The sequence below is a fragment of the Podarcis tiliguerta genome (genome assembly GCF_965153285.1).
Source record: "Podarcis tiliguerta genome assembly, chromosome: 17".
Classification (NCBI taxonomy): Eukaryota; Metazoa; Chordata; class Lepidosauria; order Squamata; family Lacertidae; genus Podarcis; species Podarcis tiliguerta.
Window position 1 is genome coordinate 40,561,249 of NC_139550.1, and position 26,776 is coordinate 40,588,024.

Genomic DNA, 26,776 nt, shown 5'->3' on the forward strand with positions numbered 1-26,776 from the left:
CATGCTGAAGACAAGGACCTTGCTTGATCCCTGCTGCTGAAATAGAAATGAGTCTTTGACCCCCTGCAACCCCAGACCACCATAGCCCTGCTCTTTGGTGTCCAGTCATGACTGACAACTGCATGAATGAAGCAAGACCCCCTTAAACAGGCACCAGCATACACAACCCTGATTGGATGAACTATTGAATGTAAAACAGCTGGATATCTTTGTGTACCTGTTTCATCCCTTCTTAGGCATGGAGGCAAAATTATCCCACCTAGCATGCTGCAGCTGCCAATTGTGAGGAAAAAATACAAGTAGCTGAATGGAATGGAATCACAAAGCACTGGAAACCATAGAGGCTTCCATCTTTAGAAGAATAGCGAAGATGTGAGGTGAAGCTGTGCTAGACATCCTTAGCATAAAAGCCCGAGTTTACAAAGACGAAAGAAGTCATCAAGCACTTTTATCATTGATTGGCTTTTATTTCTTTTTGGAAGAGACTTAAAACACAATGAAAGAATTCCCAGTTAGTTTTTTAATTAAAATGTATGTGGACTTCCTTTTTCTTCCCGTACAATACTAAGTTTTTGAACCAGGACTGATATTCCAAAAAATAAGAGCATGAGAGATGCAGAATGCTGAGGGCTCCTCTGCTGCAGTTTACTTGATAATGTGTCCTAAAGGCACAGAAAAAGAAAAGCATTCTTTATGAGCAGGATGTGGCCAATGTACACACGGGAACATTACAAACAAGAAAAGAATATTGATGACGCAGTAAAAACTGGGCTGTGAACTTTTCAGTGCTGCAGCACAAAACTAGAGGTAGAACAATAAATTGGGACATGCTCCCTACGTGCAGGCATGCTGCCTCTGATACTGTAGTTGTCATGACTAGTAGCCATTGACAGTCCTCTTATCTTATGTGGGCCAGCCCTGATGTAAAACCATAAATCAGGGCAGGTCCAGGCTTGTCCTAGCAGAACAAAACACATTGGGGGTGATTTGTGAGTGCCTGGTGATGTGAAAGGTGAATTTAGCAGAATAATAACCTCAAATTATTATTATCTCCCCAAAGCTTGAACCTACTGACCAGATAGTATGCCAAGACTTCACTGAGGGAAATTTATATTTTGCACTCAGAACTAAAACTCTGCAAAGGTAATAGGAAAGAAGGCAGGTGCAAGAGATTTAATAGCAAAGAAATGAGTATCCATATTTATTTTATACTTAGCAAAATAATTGTCACAAGCCTCACAGTGGTATCAGGCTTGGGTTGGCAGGATCTGACACTGAGGAGGGAGGAAACACAGAGAGAAAGGAAACCTGGGCTGGAGGAACACCCTGACTTCAGCTGGCTTTTCCTCACTTACATGGAGGAGCCTTTGCCTGTGTATTTTGGACATGAGGCCGGGCAATAAACACCCTCATCTTGCATGAGCAGCACCTATTCCAAAACAAACTACCCTATATGGAAATGCCCTTAATATTCATCGTGTATTGTATTTCGGCAACCCTTTTCATAACAGAATAACCCAAAGGAACTTCTATGTGTTGGTGTACCTTCCTTAAGCATATGAGGATTTTGAAGTGAAAAGATTGCAGATTTACTTTATCATGAAAGATCTTGCATATATCTCTTAAAACTATATTTACTTACTACAAAAAGAATGATTTGTGTCTCTTACTTTCATCCCTTAATAAAGGGCCTTTAAAAACAGTTTTTTTGTTTTCTGCTTTGACTTGATTACATCATTTCCCCCAGCTGCTCATTCTGATAAAGCAGGAAAGCTGATGTCACTCACCAATACTCCAGCCCTTTCTCGGTGATAACCTTCTTAAGGCACCTTACATCATCTGCAATATCATCATCGAGGAGATCTGTAGAGGAGAATGATGAAGACAAGTTAACCAAGACCAAACCTGAGCCCAGATATAGATCCCAACTGAGGCCTTAAAGGCACAAGAATTGTATCTCTGGTGATAGGGGGTCATAGACATTCAGTGATTCAGAGAAAGCTCTTGGTAGGCTTTCCTCCCAGTTTTTTTCCTCCTGGTTGATATGATAAGGTATGATGCTTCATAATAACAATGAACATAACCTCCAACATGTTGAGCACCCAAACCAGGATGTGTTTCTTCCTGGCTGTGCTCCCACGTGAGTTACATCACCTGCACGAGATCACAGAACCCAAAAGACTCATTTTTTCCAGTGCTGTGCTCTCCTAGCATGCAAAAACATGTGTGTCATGGTGCTGCAAGAGATTGTGGCCCTGAAAAAGTGCTTTTTTCAGGATGATATTGCAGCACTCAAAATGGCCGCCATGCTCGTGCGAAAAAATGAGATGTCCTGGGACACTTGCAAGGTATGAACAAATATCATAAGAATGACAAACAGATTAATATGCAGTAAGAAACCACCCTGCATGTCAACAAGCATAGGGGCCCTCTAGGGTGGTCAACAACCTTTTTCAGCCATGGGCTGGTCCACCATCCCTCAGACCATGTGGTGGGCCAGACTATATTTTTTTTGGGGGGGGGGGATGAACGAAATCCTATGCCCCACAAATACCCTAGAGATGCATTTTAAATAAAAGCACACATTCTACTCATGTAAAAACACGCTGATTGCTGGACTGTCCGCGGGCTTAGGTTGCCTACCCCTATTCTAGAGGACAATTCTCTTACTTGAAGATGTTCTCTATTTGAGGGCAGTGGCGTAGGAAGGTCAGGTGGTACCCGGTGTGGAAAATTTCTTGTGACCCCCACCCCACATTGATTTATTTTATTTTAATTTTGCCTGTAAAAATGGTTTGACTTTATTTCATATTTTCTTACAAAGGAATGTTGCTCCCTTCCAAGGTCTTTTCCAACTGGCCCAGGGGGTGGGGCCCAGGCCCTCACACTCCCAGCTACAAAAGTGCAGAGTTGTTCTGCTATTGCTTTCCTGTTCCAAGTATCTAATGTGTTTTAAAATGTCCTTAAGCAGTCGGTGGCACTTTAAGTTGTTTCTCCCCCCCCCCCCCTTTTGCTCTGTTGGGGTGGGTAGGATGGATATCTGGTTGGGGATTAATTTTCATCTGATTCCCTGGTGGCCCGCTGGAATGTGGAGTTAACTAGGGCTATCGACTGTCTGTCTCCCAAGCACCCTCTCCGATTGCATGGAGCCCGGACAGCCCTGTGGTTTCCCCCAGAGATGAGGGCAAGGAAACAATTGCTGAGACGACTAGAGCACCGGTGGCAGAGAACTCATTCTGAACCCAGACACGGGTTAGAGCTCAACGTCGAGCATACCAAGCGGCGATAGCCACGGCGAAGAAGACTTTCTTCACTGCCTCTATTGCATCTGCAGAAAATAGTAGCAGGAGACTCTTTCAGGTGGTCCACAATTTAACAGAACCTCCTTTACCACCGGGGCCTTGTAAAGACCCCAAGATCTCCTGCAACGATTTTGCAAAGTTTTTTGCAGATAAAATCACTCATATTCGGAAGGAGCTAGATACCACCGTGGGAGCAGGGCCAGGGTGGGAGAGTGCTAGAGCCCTGTCTGGTCAAGTTGCATGGAATCAATTTCAATCCGTTACCCCCGAGGATGTGGACAGGCTGCTTGGACGCGTGAAACCAACCAGCTGTCTCCTTGATCCTTGCCCATCCTGGCTAATAAAAGCAAGCCGGGAAGGGCTGGGCGATGGGCTCTGCAGGGTGGTGAATGCTTCCCTCTGTGAGGGAGCTTTCCCAGACCCGCTGAAAGAGGCGGTCATTAAACCGCTTCTTAAAAAAACATCTTTAGACCCAGCCAGTATGGCCAACTATCGCCCAGTCTCAATTATTCCATTCTTGGGAAGGTGATTGAGAGGGTGGGTGCTGAACAACTACAGGCACGCCTGGAGAATGCAGACCATTTGGATCCCTTCCAATTGGGATTCAGGCTTCACCATGGGACTGAAACTGCCTTGGTTGTGCTGGTCGATGATTTCTGGTGGGCTATGGACAAAGGTGAAAGCTGTTTTCTAGTTCTGCTGGATCTCTCAGTGGCTTTTGTCACAATCGATCATAACATCCTTCTGGACCATCTAGAGGGCACTGTTATTACAGTGGTTCCACTCTTTCCTCCAGGCAGTGTCCAGAAAATGGGGGGGAATGAGTGTTCAGACCCCGGGGCTCTCACTTGTGGGGTGCCTCAGGGTTCTGTCCTCTCCCCCATGCTTTTTAACATCTACATTATGCCGCTGGGAGAGACCATCAGGAGGTTTGGGCTGGGTGTCCATCAATATGCGGATGATACCCAGCTCTACCTCTCTTTCAAATCAGAACCAGTGAAGGCGGTGAAGGTCCTGTGTGAGTGTCTAGAGGCGGTTGGAGGATGGATGGCGGCTAATGGATTGAGGTTGAATCCTGACAAAACAGAAGTACTGTTTTGGGGTACAGGGGGCGGGCTGGTATGGACGACTCCCTGGTCCTGAATGGGGTAACTGTGCCTCTGAAGGACCAGGTGCGCAGCCTGGGAGTCATTTTGGACTCAGCTGTCCATGGAGATGCAGGTCAATTCTGTGTCCAGGGCAGCTGTTTACCAGCTCCATCTGGTACACAGGCTGAGACCCTACCTGCCCACGGACTGTCTCACCAGAGTGTTGCAAGCGCTAGTTATCTCCCGCTTGGACTACTGCAATGCGCTCTACGTGAGGCTACCTACCTTTAAAGGTTACCCAGAAACTGCAATTAATCCAAAATGTGGCAGCTAGACGTCCGGTTGGTCGGCCGAAAATGGCAGACGGGAGCTCTTTTGGCTGAAAGAGCCCCAGCACAGTGAAGCAAGGAGAGACCGCAAGAGTGACACGTTCCCCTGGGGAAAACCTCAGATCGGGCATTCTGAGGACCTGGTGATCCGGTGGGTGCCTTCTGGCTACTCCCCGGTAAGCTCGTAGGAGCCCCAAGAGCAAGTGGGGTCGGAGATGCGGCACAGCGGAAACAACTGCTTCCTTCACAGCGTGAAGCTCCGAGTTGGGTTCGTGAGCGGCCAATTCCTTCCAAAAAAGGACTTAAAATTTGGAACTGTAAGTAGAGGATAAAGTTTAAATTTGATCAAGATTAGCAGGGAAAAGGGGATTTAAAAACGGAGGTCGATCCCTTTCATTGAACTCTGTAAACGAGGACCGAAGTCTCAATAGTAAAAAGACTGTTTGAAAGTTTGCAAGTCAAATCTAATGCCCCCCTTCTGCAGGGGGAAGGGGGGGAATCACTTTAAGTTTTAAAAACCCTGAGAGACTGTGATTAAAGTAAAGAAGCTCCTTCATTCTGCTGCGGACGCCCCGGGGTGGAAAGGCTAGACTCCATTGTGACATCACAATGGAAGGTGAAACATTTGATTTTCGTTTCCATTGACTCTGTTATTTTGTATCCTGCTGCTGTCTGGACACATTTTAAAGTAGCTAAAAGTATCTGTTACCTCCAGGATTGTCTGTTAAATTCCAAAGGGACTTGGAAAATTTCTTTTACAGCCTGGCTTTTAACAACAAGGAACAGGGGGGCTGTGGGCTGCCTGGGCTGGCACCTGTGGGAGTGGTGGTGGGAATCTGTTTTTCTCTCTCACGCCACTAAACTGTGGGACTGAACTTAAATTTCTTGAGTGCTGACTAACCAGATAAGGGAACTGGAAGACATGGCTCTAAAAGTGCAGCCTTTGAGGAATCAGTAATGAAAATCAGAGACAATACAAATCGTAATACAGAGGGTATAGAAAAATTGAATAAAAAGTTTGAAGATTTAAGTGTTGAACTGAAAGAGGCGAAGAATGAGATTACAACACATGAGACAAGGTTGGCACAGCTTGAGACAGTTAGAGTTTCAGATTTGGAATGAATACAATATGAAAATTCAAATTCTGTTGCATTTCTTCAGATGAAGGAATGGGAATCTCATCTAAGATTGAGAGGGGTCCCTCAATTGGAAGAAGAGCCACTCAAGGAGTGTTTTTTGTGGCGTGGTGGGACTTGAAAAAGGAAGAAGTTGAACTGTGGATAGAAAAAGCCTATAGGTTTGGCCCCAAAAAGGGTTCAAAAATAACTTATGACTGCATAGTGGTCTTCAAGACAAAGGAACAAAGAGATATCATTTTGGGTGGGACTGCAAAAAAGTTTTAAAAATTCAGGATAAACCCATTGTCCTTTTCAAAGAGATTCCTAGACACTTCTTGAACCTGAGATCCAGTTTCACAGAATTGGCAAACATCTTGAGGAGGAAAAATATCTTCTTCAGGTGGGAATTCCCAGAGGGTCTTTCCTTCAAATTTGGAGGAAGAAAGCGAAGAATTAAGACTGTTGGAGAGAAGGACAGATTTCTGCAAAAGTACTCGGTGGAACTTGGACTGGAAAGCCTGCAGCTGCCAGGGGTAGGACATGGCTTTGAGAAATTATTCTTGGAATGTTAATGGCTTAATCTCCTCAGAAAAGGAGACAGGTTTACTATGTTTTGGAAAAGTAGAATTTGGATGTATTTTGTTTACAGGAAACACACATTACAAGGCTACATAGAAAAAATTTATCAAATAAAAAACTCGATCAAGAATTTATTTCTTCAGATAAAGTGAAAAAAGGAGGAGTGGTTTTCTATATCAAAGAAAAATGGAACCCAAAATTGATCTTTAAAGAGGAGGAGGGAAGGTACATTCCAGTGGAAATTACAGCACAAGGCAAAAAATATTTGTTACTGGGAATCTATGCAGCAAATGATGGCAAATCAGAATTTTTAAAAAAACTTGGAAACAAGTCTTTTGGAACACTTGGATTACAAATTAAATTTAATGGGAGATTTGAATGGAGTGGCATCTACCTTACTGGACAGAACTCAGAGGCAGAAAATATTAAATGCTGGCAGACTACCTAAAACTTTCTTTGAAATAACTGACAAATTCGACCTGTCAGACATATGGAGAGTTAGAAATCCAACTGAAAAATACTTCACATTCTATTCAGATGCAAATTTGTCATTTTCGAGAATCGATTATTTATGGATATCCAGAGACCTGTTTCCTAAAGTATCAAAAACGGAAATTTGCCCTAAAACTTGCTCAGATCATAATGCAGTTTTTATGGAATTGAAAATGTCCTTACAGGGTTCTTTCAGATGGAGAATGAATGATTATTTGTTGAGGAGTACCCAAATTGTAAATAAAGCCCCCAAAGCCCTAAAGGACTATTTTGAAATTAATATGAACCAGGGAATGGAAGCAAGGGTTATTTGGGATGCCAGCAAAGCAGTAATGAGAGGATTTCTCATTCAACAAAATTCAATTAGGAGAAAGATACAGAATGAGAAAAAAGATAAAATTCTGGAACAACTAAAAGATCCTTAGAGGCAATCCAAAGAATTTGCAGACACAAAAGGAAATCAAAGCCTTACAGACTCAATACTCACAAATTATTAATCAAGAAATAGAATGGAAACTAAGGAGGATGAGACAAAGGAACTTTGAATCTGCAAATAAATTTGGGAAACTTTTTTAAAAAGAGGCAAAAACAAAGTACTATCACAATTATTGTGACAGAAGGAAAGTCTGTGGAGAACCCTGTGGCATAAGAAGATGTTTTCATAAGTGTCAGAGCTGGCTCCTGGTCCCAGCTCACAGAGGACCAACGCTAGCCGGTAGTAATGTAACAAAGTCTTTATTGAAGTATAGTTTCCATTTCCAAGCCTCAGCGCCCCAGCTCTACGTCTAGGGTCTAGACCGGCGAAGCTCCATCTGAATCCCCGCCCCCTGTACACCAGTTTAAGACTCTAGCCTTACTCCACCTCTTCCGTCTCTCCTTTCTCCTCTGGGTCCTGCTACCCCCCGGGGTCCCTTCCTTCCTGGATTCCTCCGACGCAGACGTGGACCCCCCTGACTCCTCCCTCTCTCTTCGGCGGGCTTTAGGACCTGGCTCCCTATCCGGGCTGCCAACTGCTGCCCCCTCCTGTACATTTGAACTTGGCGCGCGCGCGCAGCCTTCCACCTTCCTCTCGACCGTTTCCTCGCTCTCCGATGGAGGCGTGGCCACTCCTGCCTCATGTCCTCCCGCTGTCAGCGCGCTGCCTGATCCCGATGCCTGGGACTCCTCCCCTCTACTCCACTCTGGTGTGGACGCTGGTCCAGATTTCCAACTGCTGCTCTCTGAGTCCCCCCTGGCCCCTTCTTCCTGGGGTGTCCCCCTCGGCACCCCCCTTGCCCTGACCATGGGGGCCTCTTTCTGTGAATCTTCCGATTCACTGGAAAGACTCAGAGACCTCGGATTGCTGTCATCGCTGACATTTCCTTCGGACTCCTCCCCCTCGCTCTCTATTTCCTCCCTCTCCTGTGCCTCTGCTCCTGAACCCCTGACAATAAGTATTATAAACAACTGTATAAAAAGGAGAAAGAAGATCATGCTAAAATTGAGCAATTTATCAAAACTAATGGTTTGCAGAAGATTCCCGAGGGTAAAAAGATCCTACTAAATGGACTAATTACAAGACAGGAAGTGGAATACGCAATAAACTCAATGCAACTTGGCAAGAACCCAGGACCAGATGGTTTATCAGCAAAATACTATAAGATACTGAAAGACTGGCTTATTCAACCATTGTTAGAAGTTTGCAATAAGATTATAGGAGGGGGAAGAGCACCTGAAACCTGGAAGGAAGCTTATATTACTCTGATCCCAAAACAAGATCAAGATAGATCCAATGTCAAAAATTACAGACCAATCTCCCTACTTAATGTGGATTATAAAATTTTTGCAAATATATTGGCCAACAGGCTAAAGAAGGTTATGTCTGAATATATCCATAAGGATCAGGTAGGTTTCCTACCCGGAAGACACATGAATATTAGGAATATTGTAGCTATTTTGGAAACATTGGAAGCAAGAAAGAACTGTAAAGCAATGTTAATGTTTATTGATGCAGAGAAAGCCTTTGACAATGTATCTTGGAGTTTTATGTCACATAATTTAGAAAGTATGGGGGTTGGTCAAGAGTTTTTAAATGGTAACATGAACAAAAAGCTAAACTTATAGTAAAAAATGTGGTATCGGAAGAAATTAGAATTGAGAAGGGAACCAGGCAAGGGTGCCCACTTTCCCCTCTGCTGTTTATTTAGGTCCTTGAGGTCTTGTTAAGTATGATAAGAAAATATGAACAAATTAAAAATATTGTAGTAGGATCCAAACAGTATAAATTAAAAGCCTTTGCTGATGGTTTAGTATTGACATTATAGGATCCAGACTCCAGTGCAGTAAAAGCACTGGAGATGATACAGGAGTTTGGACAGGTAGCGAGATTTAAGTTAAATAAGAGCAAAACCAAAGTACCAGAGAAAAATCTGGATAATGAGGAAAGAAAATCATTACAAGAAAAGACGGGCCTAGTCTTTGTGAAAAAAGTTAAATATCTGGGAGTTAACTTGTCGGGGGGAAATTTGAACTTATATAAAGACAACTATGAGAAATTAAGGAATGAAATTGATCTGGAGATAAGGTCAAATTTAAAATTATCATTAATGGGCCGGATTTCGGTGGTCAAGATGAATGTATTGCCAAAGATGTTCCCCCCCTCCCAAGCCCTCCCAATTATTGACAATGTGAAATGTTTTAAAGAATGGCAGAAAGCTTTATCTAGATTTATCTGGCAGGGGAAAAACCCCAGAATTAAATATAAATTACTAACAGATTCCAAAGAAAGAGGGGGATTTTCCCTGCCAGATTTGAAGATCTATTTTGAAACAGCAGCGCTTTGCTGGATTAAGGAATGGATACAACTAGAAGAAACTAATGTGTTAGACTTGGAGGAATTTGATAATGTGTTTGGATGGCATGCATATTTATGGTATATAAAGTAAAGGCCCATAATGCTTTTAAAAACCATGTAATTAGGAAACTCTATATAGTGTTTGGATAAAATATAAAGATCTCTTAGAAAGGAAGACACCCATTTGGCTCTCACCAATGGTGAGAGGCAAAGGCCCAGAAAAAGTTAAATATGGAAACCAAATGATATTAAGACCTGCTATTGGAAGACAAAGAGGGTTATAAATTAAAACAATTTGATCAAATTAAAGATAAGATAAATTGGTTACTGTCAGGGAACTGCCATCAGTGCCGGAGGGAGAGAGCAAAATCCAGAGGGATTCCGGAGAGCGTCCCGGGATTGGGAGAGGCAGCCCATCTTCTGGGGAAGAGAATCAGCGTAACACCAGTGGAGAAGGGGGGCAGATGGGGGAAGCGGCGAGGCGGTCCCATGACTCCTTGCCGGGGACCAGCGGGGAGAGTAGAGGTCCTCCGCTGCCTACGCCCTCCTTGCGCAGAAGGCTTTCGCGCAGAGAGAGTAGGAGGAGATTAGGCATCAAAGAGCTTCTTTGCTGGAAGAAGTTTAAGAAACGCCCACTGACGGATTCTGCCAGCGGTTGAGACAGCCACGGATGAGTGGCTGTCCGGACAGAAAAGGTTCACTCAGGCAATCCAGCCAGGTGTTTGCACCGGCTTACGCACGAGCAACCCCTAGAACCATTACAGCAATCCTTCAGTCCCTGACGTTGCTTGTGCGCAGCACCGGAGAGGCAGCACGATGAGCCAAACGGGCTCGGCCGGAGAGACAGAGCAAAAAGCCATGGTGCGAGGTCTGGTCGAGAAGAACCGAGACCTGGAGGCGCATGTCGCTACCCTGTCTGCGCGGCTGGAGGAGATGCACAGGTTAGAGCCACCCCGATAGGGAGGAAGGTCCCGGGGCTGGTACACAAGTTTGGTGGAACGCCCCAAGACTACAATGCCTTCCGGATGGAAATTCAGTACACTTTCGAATTGCAGAAAAACGACTTTGCGGATGACGGGGAGAGGGTGGCTCTCCCCGTCCATTATTGGACATCTGCAGGATGGGGCGCCCGAATGGATCAGGCCCTTGATGGCATCGGGGAATGACGCTTTGAAAGATCTTAAGAAATTCTACCTCGCGATGGACGCGATGTTCTCCAGTGAGATTGAGCAAAGCGTGACACGGAGGGAGCTGATGGGGTGCAAGCAGGGGAGCCTGACTGTCAGAAACTACTGGTCGCGTTTTGCGATGTTAGTCCACAAGCTCGGGTGGGATCTGGACCCTGAACCAGTACAAATGTTGTTTGAAGCGGGTCTGGCCCCCGGAGTGAAAGACGAGTTGTCCCGAGCGCCCCGCCCGCGGTCGATGGATGAACTCACAAAGGCTGTGCTTGCGATTGGTGTACGCCAGGAAGCGCGGGCTCAGGAAAAGCGGGAGATAAGGGCGTTTCCATGACAACCGCATTCCGGAGATGCCGAGGGAGCCTTCCCAGGTGGCGGAGCCGATGGAAATTGATGGAGCGCGCGCGCGCGCGAAGTTTCAAACGCTGGGGAAGGTTGGAAAAGGGAGGGGAAGGAGTGGAAAACTGCCAAGAAGTGTTTCCTCTGTCAGAGGCCGGGACATTTTACAAAGGTCTGCCCTCAACGAAAAGCCTGGCAAGGCATGATGGGGGCTGCAGGCCACGACGATAAGGGGGGGGAAGAGCAGGTGCAGGGAAACGACAACGCCTGGCTGCCAACCAGCAGGGGCAGCAGCCAGACCAGCAACCAATAGAAGTGCCCCAGCCTGACCCCCCCAAGGCAGCTATAGCCATAGAGGTGGTGCTAGAACTCCCAAATGGGCACCCCGTCAAAGTGGAGGGGCTGCTAGATTCTGGCAGCTCATGTAATTTATTCAGCAGAGACTTCGCTCTGGAGCACCAGCTCCACCTGTTGCCACTAGATTTTCCCTTGCAGGTGACCACCATCGATGGCAGGGAACTCCTGGGAGGGGAAGTGACACACCAGACACCGCCAATGCGAACGAGTGTCTCCAGACACACGGAAACCATTGCCTTTCACGTGGCCACGCTGGCAGGACCCCCGATAATACTGGGTATGAGCTGGCTGGCAATACATGACCCAGTGGTGTCATGGCATCAGCGGTCGGTCACCTTTGGGTCAGCTTACTGCTTAGAACACTGTCTGGGAGGGAAGGAACCAAGGACTGTGGCCAGGGTGGCTGGGGTGGCCCTGGGGCAAAAGAGGGAGGTGCCAACACAATATGCTGATTTGAAGGAGGTCTTCAGCGAGAGGGAGGCAGACAGACTACCCCCCCCCCACAGGCCATTGGACTGCCAAATCAACCTGCTTCCAGGGGCTCAGTTACCGGTGGGTAAGCTGTATGCCATGTCCGACGCAGGAGTTGCGGCAGTTTATTGACAAGAACCTGAAGAGAGGTTTCATAAGGGAATCAAAGGCGGTGGGAGGCAGTCCAGTGTTCTTTGTGGACAAAATGAGACTAATCAGCCCAGATGAGTCGTGGATTACAGGGCCCTAAACCTGGTGTCAGAACCCGTGACTTTCCCAATGCCCAGGATTGACGATATTTTGACACGTGTGAGGCAGGGGAAGATTTTTACCAAGCTGGACCTCAGGGGAGCATACAATCTGATTAGGATAAGGGAGGGGGGTGAATGGAAAACAACCATGTTCACCCCCCTGGGGGCTTTTGATTACAATCGGGGTCCGCCTGCTTTCAAGCATTCATGCCCCATGTGTTGGGGCCCCTGCTGTACAAGAATTGCGTAGCCTTTCTGGATGACGTCTTAATCTATTCGGACAATGAAAAGCAACATGTCAGAGACATCAGAGAGGTGCTACAGAGATTGAAGAAGCATCAGTTGTGGGTCAAGCTGGAAAAATGCCAATTCCACGGCAGGGAGGTCGAGTTCTTGGGGTACAGGTTGTCAGACAAAGGACTAGCCATGGATCCAGGCAAGGTGAAGGCAGTGCTGGAATGGAAAGCCCCCAAAAACAGAAAGGATGTGCAGAGGTTCCTAGGCTTCAGCAACTTCTACAGGAAGTTCATAAAGAACTTCGCTCGGACAGCGCCCATAACGGATTGTCTTAGTAGCAAAAAGAAGTTCGTGTGGACAAAGGATGTGCAGCAATCCTTTGAAAAACAAAGAAGGTGTTCACCTCGGAAGAGCAGCTCCTGCACGTGGATCTGGAGAAGCCCATGAGACTGGAGACGGACGCGTCCGACCGCGCGATCGGAGCGGTCCTTTTGCAGCCCGGGGCCAAGCAGAACTGGATGCCGTGTGCCTTTTTCTCTAGGAAGCTGAGCAAGTCGGAGCAAAACTACACGGTGTATGACCGAGAACTGCTTGCGATCTATACGGCATTTCAGCAATGGAGACATCTATTGATAGGGGCACAAGATCCAGGTCCGAACTGACCACAAGAACTTGGAATACTGGCGGACCGCGTGAGTGCTCAACCAGAGACAGGTCAGATGGTCTCAGGAGTTCGCCAAGTTTTTCTTCGAGATCCGATACGTGCCGGGAGAGGAAAACGTAAGGGCAGATGCTCTCTCCCGGAAACTGGAGTACATGGAAGGAGAGGGGCCACCAGAGACGAGGCACGTGTTCCCTGAGGACCGGTGGGTGTGGGGGGGAGCATTGGTTGGGAAACGAGAACTGGCAGGGCTCACCAGAGACGATGAGTTTGCTCAGAAAAAATCAGGGAACTCCGGGACGGAAAGGAAGTCAATGGAGGGTTTGAGGAAAAGGAAGGACTACTGTACTTTGAGGGGGAAGGTACTTAGACAACTCCATGACAACCCAACAGCTGGGCACTTTGGACAGCACAAGACCATGCTACTTGTCACCAGGCAGTTCTGGTTGCCAAAGGTGAGGGAAGACGTAAGAGAATATGTATGAGGGTGCGACTGATGCCAGAGGGCAAAGGGGGAAAGGGCTGCCCCTGCGGGGCTACTGGAACCCTTACCTACACCGGAAAGGCCCTGGGAGGTGGTGTCCATTGATTTTATGACAGATCTGCCCAAGTCAAGGGGAAAGACAGCGGTCATGATAGTGGTCAATCTACTGACTAAAATGTGCCATTTCATAGCTTGCTCACAGATCAGAGGAGACAGCCAGGCTGTTTGTGGATCACATTTTTAGACTGCATGGGGCTCCATTGAGGGTAATCTCAGATCGCGGGAAACAATTTACTTCCCGGTTCTGGCGGAGACTCATGAGCTTGCTACAGGTCGAGGTGAGCTTCTCGACGGCGAGGCATCCAGAAACCAACGGACAAGCCGAAAGAGCGAACGGCATACTCCAGCAGTACCTACGCTGCTATGTCAGCGAGAGGCAGAATGATTGGGTAGAGAAATTAGCTTTGGCTGAATTTGCGTACAATAACGCTGAACACGTGTCCACGGGAATTAGCCCTTTCATGGCCAATTACGGGTGTCAGCCTAGGGCCTTCCCGGGGCGGGGGGAGGAAGGATGGAGTGTACCTGCGGCTGAGCAATTTGTGGAGGAAATGGAGGCCTTACACCAGCAATTCAGGCTGAACTTGGAGCGGGCCAAGGAAGACTACAAGAGGCAGGCAGACAGGCACCGTCGGGAGGGGGAGGCCATATGGGTGGGGGACAGGGTGTGGTTGTCGTCCCAAGGATTACCCCTAAAGGGAGGGTGCAAGAAGTTGCAGCCTAGGTGGCTGGGGCCGTTTGAGGTAATACAGCAGGTTAACCCCATGGCATTTAAACTCAAGTTGTCTGACAGCATGACATACATCCGGTGTTCCATAGGTCCCTACTTTCACCTTACAGGGAGGGGCAGGAATTCCCGGGACGGGAGGGAGGGGTTACCACCCACCCGCGGGTAGAGGAGAGGGAACACTGTAACGAAGCCATGGAAATACTCGATTCAAGGTGGCGAGGTCGCCAGGTAGAGTACTTGGTAGCCTGGGAGGAGGGACCTAGGTCTGAAAACACTTGGGTCCCGGCTGAATCAATCACTGACGGGTATCTGGTGGAAGAATTCCACGGTTTGTTCCCAGCTAGATTCTGGGAGGAAGAATTTGGACCCACAGACGACGAAGGGGACTTTGTGGGTGTCCCTGCCTCCGAAGAGGAGGGAGGGGAGGTGTCTGAGGGAGAAGGATCAGACTGGGAGGTTCAACCAGCGGGGAGAAGTCCGAGCGGATGGGAGGCTGGTTTTGAATCCTCAGAAGATGATGACAGTTCCTTCAGGGGATTCCCCGCATCGTTGACCGAGGAGAGAGAGGAGGTTGTACCGGAAAATCGTGCCAGGGGTGGGGGTGGGTCCTGAGGAGGAGGTGGATGTCAGGGAACTGCCATCAGTGCTGGAGGGAGAGAGCAAAATCCAGAGGGATTCCGGAGAGCCGGAGAGCGTCCCAGGATTGGGAGAGGCAGCCCATCTTCTGGGGAAGAGAATTAGCGTAACACCAGTGGAGAAGGGGGGCAGATGGGGGAAGCAGCGAGGCGGTCCCATGACTCCTTGCCGGGGACCAGCGGGGAGAGTAGAGGTCCTCCGCTGCCTACGCCCTCCTTGGGCAGAAGGCTTTCTCGTAGAGAGAGTAGGAGAAGACTAGGCGTCAAAGAGCTTCTTTGCTGGAAGAAGTTTAAGAAACACCCACTGACGGATTCTGCCAGCGATTGAGACAGCCACGGATGAGTGGCTGTCCAGACAGACTTCCGGGTTAGTGCCACCGGCAATGGCGGGCTTCCTCTGATCTGGAGGAACCCGATCCGTGAAAATTAGGGTCTGGACCGCCACGGTGAGGCGGAGACCCATCCAAACCACAGGCGGGAGAAGCCTGTGGACCTGGGATTCGGCTGGCACCTTTTGCGCCTCCCCTACTCGCGGGGAAACCCAACTTCGGGGATCCGGAGCGACGTGGGGTGAGCAGCGCGGTGCTTCGAATCGATTGCTCTTTTTACAGAGTGAAGCCGCATTGCTGTTGTCGGAGAGCATTAACTTTTTTCCTGTGGACAAATTGGACTCTAAACAAGTACCCGTGAGTAGAATGGAAAATTGGATTATTAAATTTCGTAATTTGGCACCGGAGCGGGAAGGTCTAAACAGGAAGTCCGCCTTTCCGCTTTTGTAAATAGTTTGAAGCAAAGATATTACAAGCTAAACTCTGGAAAGTTTAGGAGTCCGGTCGGGACTGGAGATGGCAAGTTGGTCAGATCCTCCTATGCAGGGATGTTTTGACCTTTGGGACATGGTTTTGGGCCAGGAGGAGACTGGAGTGGTCAAGGCCCTTAATTTTGGAGGGGCATTGAAGTATGCTCTGGTATATTTTTTGGATTTTAGTGCTAACCATGGTGAACGGGCTGACCGGCCAAGACAGGGTAAAGACATTCTTAAGTTGCTTCCCCGAGATCTACCCTTCAGAGACAAAGGAAGGAAATTAAGAATAAGACCAGCAGAAGACAAAGTAAAGTGTAGGTACAATTATGAAGAAGATCTCAAGAAAAGAGTTAAGAGTGAAGAAGATCTCCATGGAAAAGAGTTAAGAGCCTCGGACATAAGATCACCTGGTTGATGGACTAGATGGAACAGACAGAAAGGACTGACAGAACTCGGGACCAGGAAGAAGAGACGGTGGATGAAGTTTGGCAGAAATTTTAAAAATTCATTTAGAGAAGTTTTGTAAAATTAATGTATGTTAGGAAAATCTTGGAATGAAACTATTAGGCTTTAGTAGAAATGTTATAAGGAGTTATGTGTAAATAATTTTGATAAGTTGAAAATAAATTCTAGGGTTTTTTCTTTTTATGGTAAGATAAGGTCAAAATAAATTAAGACAATTAAAGGACAGAATATAGTGAAAGATGGAAAGGATTTGCTGAGATAATTAATAATTAGAATACAAAAGAGGGAGGTGTGAGGAGGTCGAGGAAATAAGTTAATGAAGATAAGGATATGGAAATATTGGATTTGTTTTAAACTTTATTCTTTTGTTCTTGTTTTTGATTTTTGGTGTATTGTATGTTTGGTATTTTTTTATTTTCCTTTTATTGATTTGTATTTTTAATTCTGTTTTTTCGCTTTTCTTGTTTTTCTTTCTTCTTTTTTTCTTGTAACTTTAAACTTCCAATAAATATTACTTAAAAAAAAAAAAAAGTGGCTGTCCGGACAGAAAAGGTTCACTCAGGCAATCCTGAGCAACCCCTAGAACCATTACAGTTACATTATCACCAGATCAATGAATTGTATAAATTAGATAAGAAAAATGGTTTTGCTTCATAAAAAACTAAATTGGAAACAGGAATTGTTGGACTCTAAAGTTAAAAATTTGTCCAAAATGTGTAATTTATTGTTGGAATGGCATACAAAGGATGAACAAGTTAAATCTGTGATGATAGACTGGGCAAGAGATGTGGGACACAACATAATGTTTGAAGACTGGGAAAGATTGTGGAAGAAAGGGGTCAAGGTTCACTGCATGTACAGTGTTAAAGGAAAATATTATTAAAATGATGTATAGATGGTACTTAACCCCTGTAAAATTAGCAAAAATTTACCACAACAGTGATAATTTATGTTGGAAATGTAAAGAAAAAGAAGGTACTTTTTATCACATGTGGTGGACCTGCCCCAAGGTGAAAGACTTCTGAGAGAAGATTTATAATGAACTGAAAAAAATGTTGAAATATACATTTATTAAAAAACCAGACACCTTTCTTCTTGGAATAACAGGTCTGGAATTGCCCAAGAAAGATGTTAAATTGTTTTTGTATGCTACATCTGCAGCAAGAATTTTGTTAGCTAAGAATTGGAAAACACAAGAAGTCCCAACAGTGGAGGAATGGCAGATGAAGATGATGGTTTTTTCGGAGCTAGCCAACCTGACTGGAAGAGTACCAGGAGGAATGGATGAAATTCAAAGACTATTTTGTTAAATATGCTAAGATAACTTAATTGGAAAAGCTTGCAAATATTAGATAGGCTTAGGATTTAAATATGTAATGTTAGGAATTAATATGTTTAAAGCTAAAATAGAAAGAAAGAAAGATGTTAAGTTAATTATATGAGAAAATTGGTTTTGGAAAGCTGTTAAAATAATATACACTGAAATTCAACTAGGGGGATTCGAGGAAGTCACTTAACAATGTTACTAAGATTGGTTAAAATACAGTTGAGATTTACCGTATTTTTCGCTCTATAGGACGCACCCGACCATAGGACGCACCTTGTTTTAGAGGGGGAGAACAAGAAAAAAAAATTCTCCCCCTCTCTGCTCAGCGCCCCTTCAGTGAAGAGGCAGGAGAAATGGAGCCCCTTCTATTTCTCCTCCCGCTTCGCTGAAGGGGTGCTGAGCAGCTCTCCCTCTCTGCTGAAGCCGGGAGAGTCTTGCTCTCCCGCTGCGCTCCAAAGGCTTCAGGCGGCTATCCCTGAAGCCTGGAGAGCGAGAGGGGTCGGTGTGCACCAACCCCTCTTGCTTTCCAGGCTTCAGCGAAAGCAACGCGTAGCCTCCAGAGCGTGGAAGGAGCGCTCCCTCTGCGCTTTGGAGGCTTCACATTGCTATCGCTGAAGCCAAGGAGCCTGCATTCGCTCCATAGGATGCACACACATTTCCCCTTAATTTTTGGAGGGGAAAACGTGCGTCCTACAGAGCAAAAAATATGGTATGTTTGTTTGTTTGTTTAATTTTTTTGGAAAAGCAATAATTTTTTGGGGGGGGGGGACAAAAAAATGCGGCAGCTAGACTGGTGACTGGGAGCGGGTGCCAAGATCATATAACACCGATCCTGAAAGACCTACACTGGCTCCCAGTATGTTTCCAAGCACAATTCAAAGTGTTGGTGCTGCCCTCTAAAGCCCTCAGTCCAGTATACCTGAAGGAGCGTCTCCACCCCCATTGTTCTGCCTGGACACAGGTACAGTGCCGAGAGCCTTCTGGCGGTTCCCTCACTGCAAGAAGTGAAGCCTTCTGAGGAGCGTCAGTGCCTAGAGCCTTCTGGCGGTTCCCTTCACTGCAAGAAGGGAACCAGGCAGAGGGCCTTCTCGGTAGTGGCACCCGCCCTGTGGAACACCCTCCCATCAGATGTCAAAGAGATAAACAACTACCAGACATTTAGAAGACATCTGAAGGCAGCCCTGTTTAGGGAAGTTTTTAATGTGTGACACTTTAATGTATTTTTAATCTTTGTTGGAAGCCGCCCAGAGTGGCTAGGGAAACCCAGGCAGATGGGTGGGGTACAAATAATTTATTATTATTATTATTATTATTATTATTATTATTATTATTATTAGGATTAGGATTAGGATTCTGGGCTTCTGATAACAAGTAGGCAACTGTGGACAGATCCTTAAATATACAGCTTGGATTGTGTTTTGGATGTGTGTTATTTTATTTATATTTATTGTTTATTTATTTAATAAAATTTATTTTTAAAGAACCTGCAAAGTGGTTTACCAAAACAAAAAAAAAAAAAAACCACCAAAGCAGTAAAATCAAGAAAAATTAACAATCCTACAAAACATTAAGATTAAAATTACTTCAACTTCCTAAGCATCTAGGTATGCTTGCCTAAAGGAGAATGCTTTTAGCAGTTGCCCGAAAAGAGTCTAGCAAAGGCATGTGCTTTATTGCAATAGGCGGGGAATTCCAAAGTGCAGGTGCTGCCACGCTAAACAATGCAGTACAGATATTATGTGGAACATGTAGTAGTGCTTGAAACAACTGAAGAGGAGGTTTATTTATTGTGATTTCACCATGCTCTGTATTATCTGAAAAGGAAAACATTTATTTAAAAAACCGGACTGCACAGCAGCAATCTACTCGCCTGTGAGTCTCATCATGATCAGTGGGACTTATTCCCAAGCCAATGGTGCATAAGATGGGCTGCTATCCTTTGCACCCCTTGCGTCCAACTTGTACCTAAAACTCTGCACAAACCTGCACCAGAGAATTGTAGGGTTGGAAGGGATCCCTGAGTGTCATCTAGGGGCAATGCAGGAATCTCAACTAGACCATCCCTGACCGATGGCCACCCGTCTCCTGTTTTCCCCCTCAGCCAGGACACACAACAACGGAGACTGGAGGTGGGGGGAAAGATAAATTTTGACAATGGGGCAGATTTGTCAGGTGCATGCAGGGCCAGCTTGAAGACTTTACACAGAGAGGAACCCCACCCGCATGTAACATAACAGGCAGGGAGCCAGCTCAGATAGAGAGAAAGACATGGGGGGGGGGACAAAAGAGTACCAAAGTCTGTCCATTTTATCGTCTTCGTGATTGTGGCACTAGGGCTCTGGGATGCAGCCAGAGCTCTGGGACCACCCTCCCTAAAATATTTACTTGTCTTCAATGTCTACCACCATTCTATAGTACTGATCCATTTTAAATTAAACACTTTCTCTAAAATTAAAATGGCAGAAGTAATCAGTAGCATACATATGAAAGGAAAGGTGAGAGAATAGTTTCTAATTGATGCAAGGGAGACACAGATAAACAAGCACACAGAAGTAAATAATCCAAGTGTGGCTTGATGTTATGTCATCGAGTTGTTAAGTGTTATGCTGTTAAGTGAAGCTAAATCCCCACTGACCCATGACAGAGGAAATGAGGCACATTCATTTTATGTTACACGGATAAGATTATTTTAGTACGGTAACCCCATCCTGAGAATGGAGGCTAGCACGTGAGCAATTTCTGCGAAGGTTGGTAATAAATTTCATCCTCAAAATTACTGCAACGTTTTCTCCAGAAGACATTTTCTCTGTATCACTGAAAGCGCTGCAGACACACACACACATTTTTTGTGCGCAATTTTAATTACTTGGAGGCCACTCTGAGAATCTGTATACAGTGGTACCTCGGGTTAAGTACTTAATTCGTTCCAGAGGTCCATTCTTAACCTGAAACTGTTCTTAACCTGAAGCACCACTTTAGCTAATGGGGCCTCCCGCTGCCGCCGCACCCCCGGAGCACAATTTCTGTTCTCAACCTGAAGCAAAGTTCTTAACCTGAGGTACTATTTCTGGGTTAGCGGAGTCTGTAACCTCACGCATATGTAACCTGAAGCGTATGTAACCCGAGGTACCACTCTAAATACTTGGTCATTAAAAATAACATAAAACAAATGCCAACACACAAAAGCATGGTTTTATAAGCTTTGTCACCAGCCTTGGGGAGAGGGGTGGGAATGTACAGTTTGCTGTACTTAGCCTTGAGATGGGAGACTGAAAGGGCTTAAAAAATAAAAAATAAAAGTCTTGTGTCTAGGAATATTTTTCTGCAAAAGCATCTGTCAGGGCTGGCTCCTGGTCCCAGCTCACAGAGGACCAACGCTGGCTGGCATTTATGTACAAAAGTCTTTATTGAAGTACAGTATCCATTTCCACTCCGCAGCGCTCCAGCTCTACGTCTAGGCTTTAGACCGGCGAAGCTCCATCTGAGTCTCCGCCCCCTGTGCACCAGTTGAAGACTCTAGCTTTACTCCACCTCTTCTTTCTCCTCTGGGTCCTGCTGCCCTCCGGGGCCCCTGTCTCCCTGGATTCTTCTGAAGCTGACGATGACCCCCCTGACTCCTCCCGCTCCCTTCGGCGGGCTTTAGGACCTGGCTCTCTTCCCGGGCTGCCAACTGTGCCTCCCTCCTGTACATTTGAACTTGGCGCGCGCGCGCGTTTAACTTTCCTGATGACCGTTTCCTCACTCCCCGACGGAGGTGTGGTCAATCCTGCCTCATGTTCTCCCGCTGGCAGCGCGCCACCTGATCCCGATGCCTGGGACTCCTCCCCCCTACTGCACTCTGGGGGGGACGTGGCCCCGGATTTCCAACTGCTACTCTCTGAGTCCCCTCTGCCCCCTTCTTCCCGAGGTGTTCCCCTGGGCACTCCCCTTGCCCTGACCATGGGAGCTCCTTTCTGTGAATCGTCCGATTCACTGGAAAGACTCAGAGACCTCGGATCGCTGTCATCGCTGACATTTCCTTCGGACTCCTCCCCTTCACTCTCCATTTCCTCCTTATCCTGTGCCTCTGCTCCTGAACCCCTGACAGCATCAGACTGATTGTCAAGTGTGAACTTCATTAATAGACCCTATTTAAAGGAATTGGTCAGTTAGCCACATTTTTCTCGTCTTCTTTTAATTACTGTCACACAACTGCGTTGGGGGTTGGAAGTGTGGTCAAGCACATAGCGTTCTGGAACTATTAATCAAGCTCCTTTGAGTGTATGTCAGCAAAAGCAATAAATGCAGTAATATTAGCAAAGCTTTCAAACCCTAGAGCTGAGAAGGCAGGTCTGAAAAAATCACTGAGGGCCACGTGTGTAGAAGCAAGCCACGTGGGCTAACTATTAACTAAGCATATTGCATTGATCAGATGCATCAATCAAAATAACTTCCCATCCTCCTCCGTCGTTTGCTCGCCTGACTGCATCCTACCAATGCAAGGGAGACTGGCGGGGGTGGCGGGGGGAGGAGGATCCTACCTTCATGCCGGGGGAAAAATTCCTTTAGGGGTGCATGGTGGGGTGCTTTTATTTTTGGAACAGGGCACTGAAGCAGAAGGTCCCTCTCAGAACCTGGCCTAGGTCTCCATATATGTATGTATGAAATAATAGGCTATAAAGCCTCATTACATAATTACCATTTGTTTCACAGTTCATGCTCTAACCTGCATCCTGCCCTTCTGGAAGTCTGCTTAGGTTCTCCCCCCCCCCCCCCAATTGCACCAGGCAACTTCAAACCTGCTCAGGTTATCAAGTGGGGATTGCATCAGTCTGGTGAATCATGCACCTGTTGGTTAATGTGCTCAGGACATCCAAGTTGTCTTGGAGTATAGGCTTTAGAGTAGGAAGTGTGGAACCAGGGGCCCAGAGGCCAAATCCAGCTCTCTGTATCCTGCTTTCAAGACTTTCCTCAGGCCAAGCACACACACACACACACACACACACACACACCGCTTTAGCATAGCTCATCATTAATGCCTGTTTGTGCATGCTTTCTCCCTAATAGATGCACTTTTGCATAAGTTTACTGGCTGGAGTATTGCATTGCGAAATTTGGGGAAATATCCATGGCCTGTCTCTTTTTAGAAATAAGCCATTCATCTTGAGACATACAGTACATGGCACAAGCAGGGGGAAAAGGGTCACTCACAATCACAGGAAATGTTGCATTTGTTCTGTGAGGGCCGCCTCTCATTAAAGCACCATTCCTGGCCACTCAGATGGAATAGCCCGTAGTGTGGGACACCCTCTTCTGTCTCGTAGTATTCAGTGTTGTAATTAGCTGGGAATCCAGCCATACAGACATCTGGTAGGGAAGCAAAGTATAAAAACCAGGGACTCAGAGTGTCCTTTCTTTCCTAAAATCAGTTCCCAAACACAGAAACAGAAAAGCATTTTTAAAACTTCTCCAAAAATCCTGCTGTTTAAACACTTTCAAAACATTGACATAAACTTTCTTGGTTTTGACATTCTGAGTTTTGAAATGCTGTTGTTTCTATTTCAGTATTCTTAAAATAGCAATGTTTCTAACAGCTTTTAACATTTTCCTAAAACATTCTGAATTATCCAGTGCTACCTTTAATCTTTAATCTCGGGACGCGGGTGGCGCTGTGGGTAAAAGCCTCAGCGCCTGGGGCTTGCCGATTGAAAGGTCGGCGGTTCGAATCCCTGCGGCGGGGTGCGCTCCCGTTGTTCGGTCCCAGCGCCTGCCAACCTAGCAGTTCGAAAGCACCTCCGGGTGCAAGTAGATAAATAGGGACCACTTACTAGCGGGAAGGTAAACGGCGTTTCCGTGTGCGGCTCTGGCTCGCCAGAGCAGCGATGTCACGCTGGCCACGTGACCCGGAAGTGTCTCCGGACAGCGCTGGCCCCCGGCCTCTTAAGTGAGATGGGCGCACAACCCTAGAGTCTGTCAAGACTGGCCCGTACGGGCAGGGGTACCTTTACCTTTACCTTACCTTTAATCTTGGGGACGTGGGTGGCCACAGAGCCTATGACTTGCGGTTCGAATCCCTGAGACGGGGTGAGCTCCCGTTGCTCGGTCCCTGCTCCTGCCAACCTAGCAGTTCAAAAGCACGTCAAAGTGCAAGTAGATAAATAGGTATCGCTCCAGCAGGAAGGTAAAAGGCGTTTCCGTGCGCTGCTCTGGTTTGCCAGAAGCGGCTAATGGCCACATGACCTGGAAGCTGTACGCCGGCTGCCTTGGCCAATAAAGCAAGATGAGCTCCGCAACCCCAGTCGGTCACGACTGGACCTAACGGTCAGGGGTCCCTTTACCTTTACCTTTACCTTTAATCTTGCAACTGATGAAGTTCATAAAAATTTATTATATCATAAATGTGTCAGCCTTTAAGGTGCCACAAGACTCTTTATTTTCAATCTTGCCTGCTCTGTCAGTTCTAATTTTTCAGATATGCTACATTATTTTAAAATGGTCAAAGATAATAACAATAATACTGTAAACAAAAAACCCAAACAAATCCATATAAATTGCTACACATGTCATCTAGAAATGAGAAACCAAAGGGAGGTTGGGATCCACAACAAATTGGGTGTACATTTATCCTAACCGAGCAGCTGGACATTGTACGTCCAACAAACAAGACTCACATTGTTTTACGTCAATACCGTGAAAGCCATCCAGCCCCAGATCTCTCAGCTTGTAAAACAATTCACAATCCTCAAACTTCCTTGTCTCATTTGCTACCATGAGCAGGCAGAATGACAGAAGATGAAGTGTCTTCATTGCCGCATGTCTCTCAAGTCCAGAGCCTCAGCTTTTTATGGCCCCTGCCTTTGGACTGTAGGCTGCCCAATCCATGTTAAATTGCATCATGAGTTGGTTCCTGTTAGTCCTACTTCAAGTAGCTCTTTTGAAATCATTACTTTCAGTGGCCCCCTCACAGATGTTTGTGATTCTTTTCTTTTTTTTCTTTTTAATATGAGCAAATTAAAAAAAATTCTCAAAGTATGTCCAAATGAGCCAGCCCTTCTCTGGCATCTGATACCTTGTGGTCACATCCCTGGAACTAGGGACAAAGCATGTTTCTCATTTACAGTCAAAATAAATTAAAACAATTATTTAAAAAGATAGTTAAAAAGACTCTTCTTAAAAACCTAAAAATTCCCTTAAAAGAATCAAGTCTTCAAAAAAGTTATATGATCTAAGAAAGTTTAAAATAATCCTTCCAAAAGAATTTAAAAATTATAATGTAGCACCTTAGAGACCAACTGAGTAGTTTTCGTGTGCATGCACACTTCTTCAGATACACTGAAACAGAAGTCACCAGACCCTTCTTCAGGTATACCCAGAACAAACTTAGTTGGTCTCTAAGGTGCTACTGGACATTTTTTAAATTTTTTAATTTATTTCTCTCAGTAGTTAGAGAAATAAAAGAATCAAATCCTCTTTGCCAAAACAGCCCCTATTGGAATCAATGATTCATTCATTCACTTATTCAAGTTATATCCCACTTTGCCAACTCTATAGGAAGAGATTGACTATGTCATTAAGTTATTATTAATTGAGATTAGGAATACACTAGGGATTAGGGGAGAAATTCAGTTCAGTTCTCATTTAAAGGCAAACCTACCAAATCTGCAGTTGCTGAAACAATACAGAAACTGAAACATCCATCCTTCAAAATTCGTCCTTCTCTGAATTTCAGCTTCCCAGCCAAAGAATGGGCACCAAAATTCATATACCAAGGTAAGGTGTGTCTAGAAACGCATAAATTAGTTTTGTTTTTTAAAGCATCATGTTAGGGCCAGTGTGGTGTAGTGGTTAAGAGCAGTAGTCTCAGAATCTGGGGAACCAGGTTCGCGTCTCCGCTCCTCCACATGCAGCTGCTGGGTGACCTTGGGCTAGTCACACTTCTCTGAAGTCTCTCAGCCTCACTCACCTCACAGAGTGTTTGTTGTGGGGGAGGAAGGAAAAGGAGAATGTTAGCCACTTTGAGACTCCTTAAAAGGGAGTGAAAGGCGGGATATCAAATCCAAACTCTTCTTCTTCTTCTCTAGGGGAAATTGATTTGCAAAAATGTGTATATTATCATGAGGGCTGTTTTTAATGGCAAACTAATATGGAAATGTGAAGAACTGAACCCAAGCTTGGAAAAATGACAAAAAGAGAGAAACCAAAACAGGCAGATCCACACATCCTTAAAACACACACACACACACACACACAGAGAGAGAGAGAGAGAGAGAGAGAGAGAGAGATCTCAAGAACAGGTAGTTTCCAGCAACCTTAGCAGCCTTTGAAATTATCAGGAGCAAAATTGGTTTTGTTTTGTTTTAAAAAGAAACAGAACATAGGTTAGGAGTCTATGGTAAGCTCTCAAGTTTTGTAATTTGGAGGACTGTAGTTTTTTGAGATGTTTCTTCAGTAGACTTTCCGAAGGGGTTTCGTCATTGTGCTATTTCAGGTAATAATTTTGGGCTCGCTCTCGCTCTCCCCACTCCATGTCGGCTGACTTCATCTATTTAAAAATAACAAGCTGGTGCTGTCATATTCTCTTATCAGCATACTTTCACCATTTATCTGAGTATTCCGTGGGATGACCCACAGGTTGTTCTCATTAGAGGAGGCCTTTCATCTTTTTTCAGAATCTTCAAATCAAGATCAGTTAAACTGAAGTATTTAATCTAGAGCATTATTTGGGAGGAGATGCCACTTTATGTTCTGTCTAACTAGTGTTAAGAGCAGCATAATTTGTGCAGAGACTCAAAGAGATAAACAGGATGTGCTGCCAATCAGATGGAATACTGTTGTGGTTCCTGGGTTTGAAATGGTCACTTAAAAGTCACATTGTGGACTTTTGGCATGACTGCTTCTCTACAGGAGCTTTGGTGAGAAAAACTCTAATGTTTAAAGTAAAAAAAACCCAATTATGTTAATATGAAACACCCTGACTAAGATATGTTAACGTTGAAAAATGGTATACCGACTCAAGATAGTAAACTAGCTAATATGCAGGATGTGATGGCTTG

At 45.6% G+C, this 26,776-nt stretch overlaps 1 protein-coding gene across 2 annotated transcripts in view; it reads right to left on the minus strand.

Moving 5' to 3' along the window:
- Positions 1-25,465, minus strand: part of LOC310668156 (lysozyme C, milk isozyme-like) — a 36,693-nt gene extending 11,228 nt beyond the window's left edge. The window contains exons 1-4 of one of the 2 annotated variants that reach the window (XM_083421186.1): positions 24,395-25,462; positions 22,935-23,090; positions 1,788-1,863; positions 444-662 (exon numbers count right to left, since the gene is read on the minus strand). In XM_083421186.1, coding sequence (XP_083277312.1) covers positions 521-662; positions 1,788-1,863; positions 22,935-23,090; positions 24,395-24,530 — 510 coding nt within the window. In that variant the 5' untranslated portion in view covers positions 24,531-25,462 and the 3' untranslated portion in view covers positions 444-520. Of the gene's footprint in view, positions 1-443; positions 663-1,787; positions 1,864-22,934; positions 23,091-24,394 lie in introns of those variants that run through there. The other variant, XM_083421187.1, reaches the window with a different exon arrangement.
- Positions 25,466-26,776: the final 1,311 nt, after the last annotated feature.